The 10,807-nt window shown below is 36.9% G+C and overlaps 2 protein-coding genes across 2 annotated transcripts; one reads left to right on the top strand and one right to left on the bottom strand.

Annotated features, from left to right (window-relative positions):
• The first annotated feature begins 28 nt into the window (after nucleotides 1-28).
• LOC127641105 (U6 snRNA-associated Sm-like protein LSm7) lies at nucleotides 29-2,250 on the top strand. Its single transcript, XM_052123875.1, has 4 exons — nucleotides 29-51; nucleotides 247-337; nucleotides 566-637; nucleotides 1,110-2,250. Exons 1-4 carry the CDS (start codon nucleotides 46-48, stop codon nucleotides 1,250-1,252), a joined length of 312 nt encoding a protein of 103 aa, XP_051979835.1. The 5' UTR covers nucleotides 29-45; the 3' UTR covers nucleotides 1,253-2,250.
• Nucleotides 2,251-6,348: 4,098 nt separating this feature from the next.
• On the bottom strand, nucleotides 6,349-10,523 carry LOC127641315 (mitochondrial import inner membrane translocase subunit Tim13). The gene is made up of 3 exons (XM_052124243.1): nucleotides 10,324-10,523; nucleotides 9,122-9,190; nucleotides 6,349-9,025 (listed from the first exon to the last, which is right to left on the bottom strand). Exons 1-3 carry the CDS (start codon nucleotides 10,441-10,443, stop codon nucleotides 8,927-8,929), a joined length of 288 nt encoding a protein of 95 aa, XP_051980203.1. The 5' UTR covers nucleotides 10,444-10,523; the 3' UTR covers nucleotides 6,349-8,926.
• Nucleotides 10,524-10,807: the final 284 nt, after the last annotated feature.

The raw sequence follows: 10,807 nt of genomic DNA, 5'->3' as shown, positions 1-10,807 counted from the left end.
GAGCAACGTTAAACACGAAGTGGGCGGGATAAAGCAGCATCGAAAATGGCGGTGAGTAACAAACGTTTTCGCACCGTTCACTCAATAAACGCATTTATGAACACGTGGCTTTGATAAATATGTAAACAAAGGAATGTGCTGCGTACATTAAGCATTTTATATTTGTACAGCCTAGAGTTCGCTAGATATTGTGGTCTATCTATCATTTATTCTATAAAATATATAACATGTGACTTTAATTGTCAGGATAAAGAGAAGAAAAAGAAGGAAAGTATATTCGATTTGTCGAAATACATCGACAAACATATCAGAGTAAAGTTCCAAGGAGGCCGTGAAGGTAAAACAATATTATTGTTGAATTATAAAAGGTCATAACCAAATTTCTCTTTAGTATCAAGCTATTCTTTTTCTGATGCAAGACTAGAGTTTTAATTATAATTAACACATTATATTTTAAAACAAATCTCCATAATTGAACATTTACCTCATGTAGATGAAAGTAAAATAATTGAGTATTTGTCAAATGTAATAAAATCTATAATTTCGTGTCATTTTTGATTCTCAGCTAGTGGTGTCTTAAAAGGCTTTGACCCACTGTTAAATCTTGTGTTGGATGGCACCATTGAATACATGCGAGGTAAGTCTTAATAATTGGTCAATTGTTGGCCTGGGTAGCTCATAGAGTATTAATGCTGAGTGACTCCAGCAGGTCTCCTAAGCAACCAAATTGTCCCGGTTGCTAGGGAGGATAGAGTCACATGGGGTAACCTCCTCGTGGTGGTGATTAGGGGTTCTCGCTCTCAATGGGGCGTGTGGTGAGTTGTGTGTGGATCGTGGACAGTAGCAAGAGTCTCCACATGCTGTGAGTCTCCATGGTTTCATACACAACGAGTCACGTGATAAGATGCGCTGATTGACGGTCTCAGAAGTGGAGGCAACTGCGACTTGTCCTCCGCCACCCGGATTGAGGTGAGTAACCACGCCACCACGAGGACCTACTAAGTAGTGAGAATTGGGCATTCCAAATTGGGAGAAAAGGGTATAAATAATAATAATAATAATAATAAAAATGTATTTCGAATCTTCCTGATCACATCCTTTTCTCACAGATCCTGATGACCAGTATAAATTAACGGAAGACACAAGGCAGCTCGGTCTGGTTGTGTGTCGAGGGACGTCGGTTGTGCTTATCTGTCCACAGGACGGGATGGAAGCCATTCCAAACCCATTCATTCAACAGCAGGATGGATAAAATAGACACGAATGTACAAAAACAAACAGACACAAGTTGTTTTCCTGCGTTGTGTAGATGTTTTTTTTTGCTAGGCCTGAAATAATGGATAGTGATGTCACACTGATTACATTTCTTTTTGCATTTTGTATTTAGACCCGGGATGAATTTTTTTTGTTGGTATTGTTCCAGCAATTTATGTGTATGTTGATTATGGTGAAATATGTGACATGTTTACCGTTTATGAAAATGGGCACATAGTGTTCCTCTGGTTCTGAAGTTAATTTGGACATTAATAAACATCTGGGATTTCATCATTTCTGATTTAAACAAAAACAATGTTTACGACTGTGTGGATCCCATTGGCTTGCTTTTGTTTTACCTTTTAAGAAAGCTTTTGTAGACATTCAAATTGTTAAGACATTGACAGCATTATATGTGCTTAATGCAAACTGTATTTAGAGTGGCTTAGGTTCGAAAAACAACCAGACGCCTTCAGATAACATTCTCGTTTACCTTAATGGTGTCCCCTCTGTTCAAAATACACAATACTAATACCTGTTCAACTGTAAAGATTCAATTCTGGGATGCTTCTTCATTTTGGGGAATGTTTTTTCTACGTGTATCAAGTTGTATAATAGCATAAAAAGGACTGGGTTTACATTAGAGGTCCACTGATATTTGATTTTGCTGATACTGATTACCAAGGTGATGGAAAATGTCGATAACTGATAAATCATCCGATAGTTTGTTTTAAAAATCAATTTATAAAATGATTATACATTTCTTAGTCTTGCCTACCTAAGACGGGCACAGACGTTGAGGCTACAAATGTTCAAAATGTATACAATCCCAAAAGCAGTTTAGTGTGCAACCAAAGTCTCATTAATATCCAGTAAAATTAAGATTTGGTACATAACACCAGACTTTTAACTATAAACAAGCCCGACAATGTTAGTAATTACCAAATGAAGCTTTTTATAGCATATATATATATATATCTCCACCAGATGAAGAGTTTTGTATATACAGTATAAGTATACAGGTCCTTCTCAAAAAATTTGCATATTGTGATAAAGTTCATTCTTTTCCATAATGTAATGATAAAAATTAAACTTTCATATATTTTAGATTCATTGCACACCAACTGAAATATTTCAGGTCTTTTATTGTTTTAATACTGATGATTTTGGCATACAGCTCATGAAAACCCAAAATTCCTATCTCAAAAAATTCGCATATTTCATCCGACCAATAAAAGAAGTGTTTTTAATACCAAAAAAAGTCAACCTTCAAATAATTATGTTCAGTTATGCACTCAATACTTGGTCGGGAATCCTTTTGCAGAAATGACTGCTTCAATGCGGCGTGGCATGGAGGCAATCAGCCTGTGGCACTGCTGAGGTGTTATGGAGGCCCAGGATGCTTCGATAGCGGCCTTAAGCTCATCCAGAGTGTTGGGTCTTGCGTCTCTCAACTTTCTCTTCACAATATCCCACAGATTCTCTATGGGGTTCAGGTCAGGAGAGTTGGCAGGCCAATTGAGCACAGTAATACCATGGTCAGTAAACCATTTACCAGTGGTTTTGGCAATGTGAGCAGGTGCCAGGTCGTGCTGAAAAATGAAATCTTCATCTCCATAAAGCTTTTCAGCAGATGGAAGCATGAAGTGCTCCAAAATCTCCTGATAGCTAGCTGCATTGACCCTGCCCTTGATAAAACACAGTGGACCAACACCAGCAGCTGACATGGCACCCCAGACCATCACTGACTGTGGGTACTTGACACTGGACTTCAGGCATTTTGGCATTTCCTTCTCCCCAGTCTTCCTCCAGACTCTGGCACCTTGATTTCGAATGACATGCAAAATTTGCATTCATCCGAAAAAAGTACTTTGGACCACTGAGCAACAGTCCAGTGCTGCTTCTCTGTAGCCCAGGTCAGGCGCTTCTGCCGCTGTTTCTGGTTCAAAAGTGGCTTGACCTGGGGAATGCGGGGATGTTTCTACTCCAGACTCAGTCCACTGCTTCTGCAGGTCCCCAAGGTCTGGAATCGGTCCTTCTCCACAATCTTCCTCAGGGTCCGGTCACCTCTTCTCGTTGTGCAGCGTTTTTGCCACACTTTTTCCTTCCCACAGACTTCCCACTGAGGTGCCTTGATACAGCACTCTGGGAACAGCCTATTTGTTCAGAAATTTCTTTCTGTGTCTTACCCTCTTGCTTGAGGGTGTCAATGATGGCCTTCTGGACAGCAGTCAGGTCGGCAGTCTTACCCATGATTGCGGTTTTGAGTAATGAAACAGGCTGGGAGTTTTTAAAAGCCTCAGGAATCTTTTGCAGGTGTTTAGAGTTAATTAGTTGATTCAGATGATTAGGTTAATAGCTCGTTTAGAGACCCTTTTCATGATATGCTAATTTTTTGAGATAGGAATTTTGGGTTTTCATGAGCTGTATGCCAAAATCATCTGTATTAAAACAATAAAAGACCTGAAATATTTCAGTTGGTGTGCAATGAATCTAAAATATATGAAAGTTTAATTTTTATCATTACATTATGGAAAATAATGACCTTTATCACAATATGCTAATTTTTTGAGAAGGACCTGTATATGTGTGTGTGTGTGTGTATTTCAGAAGATGAGGTTTATTGATATCGGCAACTATTGGTAGAGATCTTTGCCAATAACCGATTGTTCCAAAAAGCAACTATCGGTACCGAGACTGGTAAAACTGATATACCGGTCGGTTTCGGATATACAAATCTGGAATTCCCAATGCGCTCGAAGTCCTCATGGTGGCGTAGTAACTTGCCTCTATCCAGGTGGTGGAGGACGAATCTCAGTTGCCTCCTCTTCTGAGACATCAACCCGCGCATCTTATCACGTGGCTTATTTACTGTGGAGTAGTCGCGCATGTGGAGACTTGCTCTATTCTCCACGGCAGCGAAAAAGATCTATGTTCTATAAAATATATAAGATGTGACTTTAATTTAATGTTTTTGAGTACAACTGAAGCGAGAGTTATCTTGTATATTATATTGTTCCTCTGTAAACAGTGTTCAAATTGAGGGTGGGCTAGGGGGGTCCCGGACCCCTATAAGACTAAAACATTTTCACTTGCGGGGTTCCTTGGTGTTTCATCAAAGCTAAAATACTAGAAACATAAATGTACATTTTCCTTTAAAGTATTGCCCCATCACAACGTGACATTGTCCATTATCTGTACCAGTTTGCATGAGTAATTGAATTAAACTTTAAATAGATAAAATACTAAACATGTTTTCAGAAGAAATCTAAAGATGCCGACTGATCCTAAAATTATATAATTCTTTGTTGATTTATGATTGCTGGTTCAACTTATTTACTAACATTAAATAGTCTTTTATCTAAGAAATAAAGAATATAAGGAATATTCGGGGATCAATACAAGTTAAGCCTTTATCGACAGCATTTGAAGCATCAGATTACCACAATATTTATTTCAATTAATCTCTCTTTTTCTTTAAAAAATAAATAAATTATAAGCTTCACACATGCCTTTAAACTCTCCAAAAATGTGCCCCATTCACTTCCATTGTCAGTGTGTCACTGGAACCTCAATTTTTGCTTTTATTTTTAAAGAAAAGGAGGGATGAGTTAAAAATGACATTGTAATCAACATTGTCGCAAATGCTGTCGACTGAGTTTAACTTGTATTTAACCCGGAATATTCCTTTAATGGATGCTATGTGGAGAGATCTTTGAATTCAAATATAAGCAGATACAAATGGAAAATATAAAAAATTATATATTCTAATGAGGTTTGTCAGATAAAATTCAATCAGAATTTCAATTATTGTGTTTTTTGAGGAAGGGATGTGATAGTTTGCACATATGTACTGAATTTTAAAGAAAAATAACAAAATATCTGTAAATATACTGTATTTTAATTCAAGCTTTGGAGTGCACCCAAATCACTGTTATCCCAATTAAATCAAAAAGTGTAATTTAACCCCTCCCAAAAACTACTATATATTGTTTGTTTTTTTCCTAATCGTTCAAACTTCTTTAAAAAACGTTGTGAGTCTTTGCTGATTTAACAAATGCTTTAATGTTTGTCGAAAGTGCTTAAATACGATCATTTCTGCGGATTCTGTCAAAAGAGGGAAAACATCGCTGCAACATTGACCAATCAGAGATGAGATCACACGCTAACCTTCGTAAAGCCACGCCCACAAGAGAGCCGACCGCCTAAACAGCGCTGCGTTCTGTACAGTTACTAACCACATCGCGTGTTTCCACGGACATCAGTTTATTCATTTCCGCATTGCCCAAATGAGGTCTGAAACTGTAACCATCTCTTTTGAGACTAGTTTAGTAGTTATTCGTCCTACAATGAGATTATGTTATTTGTAGTACTTTGTGTAAATTCTACAGAATAATAATTGAATTATTTGGTAACAAAATATTTAAGTTTAATAAAAATAAAAAATAAATGTTTTATTTAATTTTAAAATATGAAATGTATTTTATTTAGTTATATTTACATTGTATTTGGAATACATTGCACTGTTTGCCAAAATGTTGCATACTATTGCACTGTTTCTGCATGTATGATATATGTTTTATTGGAAGAGTCATTATATTCCCTCTGTTTTTTGTTTGTTTTGTTTTTGTTTTTTGCATGCATGCTTGTAATGGGAGCATTGTTGTGGCATTTATGCTGTCTAGAACAGCAGATTAAAGTTTTCTGTGCAAAAAAATAGGCCTAATGTTGTTTGTGTTAATCTTTTCTGAATAGCATTTCAATAGTGTATTTGTATACATATTTCTTATATTATAGATTTTATATTTAATACATGCATATTCCATTTGCATACTATAGATATACATTACATAGCTTAAAAATGCATAAAATAGCCATTATATACTATATACCCGTTTAAATTGGAACATATTGTTCTGTTTTGTTAAATGCATGCCAGAACTGTAGCCATGCATGCAAGGAAACAATGTATTTGCAATTCAAGTTTTAATTTGCATACAAGTAAACACCCAGTTTACTGTTTTTTGGCAATATGAGAGAGTTGTTGTGGCATTTACAAGCCTGCTGTGTAGCTATATCATCCCATCTGAAACAGAAGGCTTCACATTTCTGAATTGACAGAGGTTTGTTTTGGCTTCTTGGAAACACTCCTTGTATTGTTTAATTGTATGGCTAGTGAAATAATACTTTGGTATCCCACGAGGTGATTTTCACTTACAGTTCCCACAGGATGCTCTTCAACATCTGATGTCTTACTAACCCAAACTCAGTGATTCTGGAGGTGTTGTTAGGAGATGAACGGTTTTACTGTGTGTAACTTATACCCCCATGACTTCTTGTGTTTTAGGGTTTGGATGTCCAGGATGTGTTGCAGGTTTTTGTCTAGATTGCAATGGAGAAGGATTTGAAAAAGTGGCCTGAGGACGACCCAAAGCCAATGTTTCACATTAGCTGCCATATTGATTTTGCTCGTCATTGGAGCACGTGTGGGTTTCATGACGGGTAAGCCCTGCAATCTATTTGCAATTGTGGTGAAAAATAACTGTAGCGAAGTTGAATACTACATTTTTAATCAACTCAAATAAAAGTACTATTATTTATTTATATTTCAAATTAATTTGAAATCAAAAATGTACTCAAGTACTGTAACGAAAGTAGTTGTAATTTGTTACTCTCCACCTCTAGTCGAGACAAACCGTAACCAGGCCCATATGGAATCACTGACTTTATTTGCAATTTCTAATACAGGAACTCTGTGAAATATGGGCATTCGAGTTCTGTAGAAATGTATGGGCCTAAGAGTAACCCATATTGCTAAAAGATATACAGAAATCATCAAGTTAAGCTGCTTTCCTACAGAGATTACATAAGCAAGGAACTAAAATATGGCGACATTTGTTTGTCTCTAATCAAACCCAAAGTTACATTGACAAACTATGATTTCAAAAGGAAAAAGGAGACCATGGACCTCAGTCAGGGTAGATATAATGGCTGGGACTATGACGGGGCGCGCACCCCCCCCCCAGTTTTTCCTCATGCCCCATTGCCCCGACAGTGGCAAGACGATCAACGGTTAACCTCTTGCCCCCAACTCAAGAGACCAAATCCTAGCACTGCCTCTGGTAGACGTCATGTTTTACGCAAAAATCAAAATGAGGCTGTGAGAGATGAATGTACCACCCATTCAATGGGTCTTACTTTCTTAAGACCATTTACATGCTCGCCAATACACTAGTTACTCCAAAAAATCTGTTTATTTAAAAAGAAAAGAGAAATCCTTGTTTACCCTTGACATTTGAAATAATCACATTTACGTTGTAAGGCCGATGCCAAATTAATAATAAATGTTTTTGTTTCAGCGCTCAGAAAAAGACAGAACAACGCAGAACTGCTCGACCAGCTCAGAGCGAGATTCGAACCGGCGTCTCCGGCATGGGAGGCGCGCGCGCTAACATGGAGGCTAAAGGCTACAGCCTCTAGCGTCAGTTGCTAGTGCGCCTATTGACGCCAGGGGAGTGAGGTTTACACACTGCACAGCTAACTACCAGCTGGCTAACGTTATATGCACAATACATTCGGACGTTGGATACGGCGGTAAGAATGTGAGGAAGGCCATTCATACATGCAATGCAAAATCTGCGTAATGGACAATAATCTACCCGGGACGATCGGTTTATTCTAACACCATTTATAACCGATAAAGGCCGTTTCGTAAGTTTACATGACCACACACATTGTTAGCTTAGGCATAATCATATAAGAACATGCATTTAAATGCGCTCAATGTCTTGGATCGCATGACATTTTAACCCATTCATGTACTTCTATCTCTCACAGCCTTGTTTTCAGTTGTGTTTAATTAAATATGGGTCTATACATCTTTCACTCCAGTAGATTTGACTTGTTAATTGTTACAAATGGTGCTACATTCTCTTACTTTGTCAACAATAAAAATGTATCATTTGATGGTAATTATTTGCATTCCATAATTTCACAAAATTCCTAAAATACTTTTACACCAGGATCGGTGGTTCTAAACAAAACGAGCACTGTACTAAACCGACAATGAGCCAAATGACACTCCAGGTTTGACTATTGCATTTTGTTCTTTGCGGTAAAGAAGCACTATTTGGCTGCTCTTGATGAAGAGGCCACTTGCAACAAAGACACCCCTTTGAAGAAGAAGTATGTTTGTGAAACAGATGTTAAAGTGAGTCGTTCACTCTGGGGAAAAAAAAGATCCACAAATGACAAGATGGCTCGCTACATTTGGATTGGCAGCTTGATGAACGGATAACAACACAAGATCTTCCATTGCTAAACACAGTGAGACCTATAAACAGGGTACAGAGTGGATGTAGATACATTTTTGACCCATAATCTCAATTCTGGGCATAATTTTAAGCATATGCAATGCAACCACAATCTATCCATAATAGTCCTAATTGGAACTTGCAAATCATTCGATGACAAATGTCTTAAATAATTGTTTTAACACGTTTTAAAAAAGTCCATGGCATGTACGGTATAAATCCGATCCACCTGGTTGATTCGGTAGTGATCAGCTGTTGATGTGAGGTCAGAAAGCCGTCTATACACATGTTGTGCAGACAGAGCATCTCTACCTGCATACCCAGGTGATACAGAAGTATTACTGGCCAGCATGTGCACATCAAATCCGAGCTCTTTCCCTTTGTAATCTTGAATTATATGCACGCGAGACCGTGTTCCATGCATCCATATAGCGATCCATGCACATGGCGATGCATTTCTGGGAAAACACAAGGGTTTGGGATGGGTTAGGTAGGATATTACTTCCACAAGTAAACATCAATACAGGAAGTGATTACGGTTTTAACGCCAATACCTGTTCAGAATTGTCCAGTGTGCTTCCTGGCTTGCCGATGCATTTCTTGAAGCATTTATCAGTCATTCTCTGCAATGTAGGACTAATGCAAATTAAAATGTGCTCGATAAGACTGTCAGTATCATTTTACAGCAAAACAGTAGACATGAAATATGTTTGGTAAGTTGATTTGTCCTGCAGTGTGACGACCAGCTATATACAATTTTTGTAATTAAATATTTTATCATTTTTGTGCAGCTTTTATGACATTATGGGCAGAGAAGCTACGTGGAATTTTGCACTTTAAATGTATATAACATGCCTGACCAAGAACCTTCAAAGCATACCATTAAAGGTGCACTTGGTAACTTGTGCCATCTTGGATTACACTGACACCTTGTGGCTTAATGCAGCATCATTTAAAATCAATAGTTTTCAGTTTCATATGATATCATTGTAGAAATGTAGTATTCACAGTCAGCCATGATTAATTTAATCAATGAGTAAAAGTGTCACATGACAGGATGGTTACTGAGATTAAGTGAGTAGTATACGGCTGATCATGTGATTTCAATATGGCCGCCCCCATGTGCGGACCCCCTCCATGTACAATAAAACAGCTTTTATAAAGTTACTGATAGGTTCCTCATTTAAATGTGTGTGTGCTCATGATTTCACACATATTTTGCACAATAATTTTTAATGAGGAAAAAAATGACTGAGTGCACCTTTAAATTACTATATAGTCGGTATTAACATGAAGCAAATAAAAAAAAAACATTGTAATAAAGTGGTACTTTGTTATATGGTATTGAGTGATCACCATATTCACATACAAAGAACTCCTATGCTGCATGTCCAAAATATAAACTGGTATTTCTATAGCACTTTTTTTAAGAATACTCCCTATTTTCAGCAAAGATAGCAAACTCTTAGTATAGAAAACATGCCTCTCAAATGCAGATGTATACATTTAAAAAGCACACTGAAGTTAATATATATACACTTTATTAAATCGCAAATTAACGTCCTATTCGCTTGAATCTGTATATAACAGATTTATATGTATTTGTACGTACGTCTACATATCTATTTGTATTATACTGTATTTCTATATTATATATATGTGTTTTATTATAATTATTAACTCTGTCTTGTTGTTGTATTGTTTGTGCACTGGAAGCTTCTGTCACCAAGACAAATTCCTGAATAAAGTCACAAACCTGCAGCAGTTCTTGAGCGTTTGCGACAGCGATCTGAACTTTGACTTGCTCCATTATCGTGCCAGTGTCCATTTTCCCAGCCGAAGAGCCAGAGGAATAATCTGCACCGAAACTGTCCATTTTAGATATTATAAATATTATAAAACTAAGAGCGAACGATTAAAGTCTGCGCCGCTTCAGCACATGTGATCATCTGCCAAATGCCCTTGAGATGACCCGGAAGCGCTGTTGAACAGATCATGACTGCTGAATTCTGGGAAATGTAGTTTTCCATCGTTATTATATATATATATATATATATATATATATATATATATATATATATATATATATATATATATATATATATATATGATAGATAGATAGATGTGTGTGTATTACATTGTAATCAGTGTGTGTTGATGTGTGTGTGTGTATTACATTGATATATATATATATATATATAAAAACACAGTGTTGTGTAAGTTACTCTAAAAAGTAATTA

The sequence above is a fragment of the Xyrauchen texanus genome, chromosome 50 (assembly GCF_025860055.1).
Source record: "Xyrauchen texanus isolate HMW12.3.18 chromosome 50, RBS_HiC_50CHRs, whole genome shotgun sequence".
In the NCBI taxonomy this organism is placed as follows: domain Eukaryota; kingdom Metazoa; phylum Chordata; class Actinopteri; order Cypriniformes; family Catostomidae; genus Xyrauchen; species Xyrauchen texanus.
This window is presented reverse-complemented; position numbering and strand designations above follow the sequence as displayed.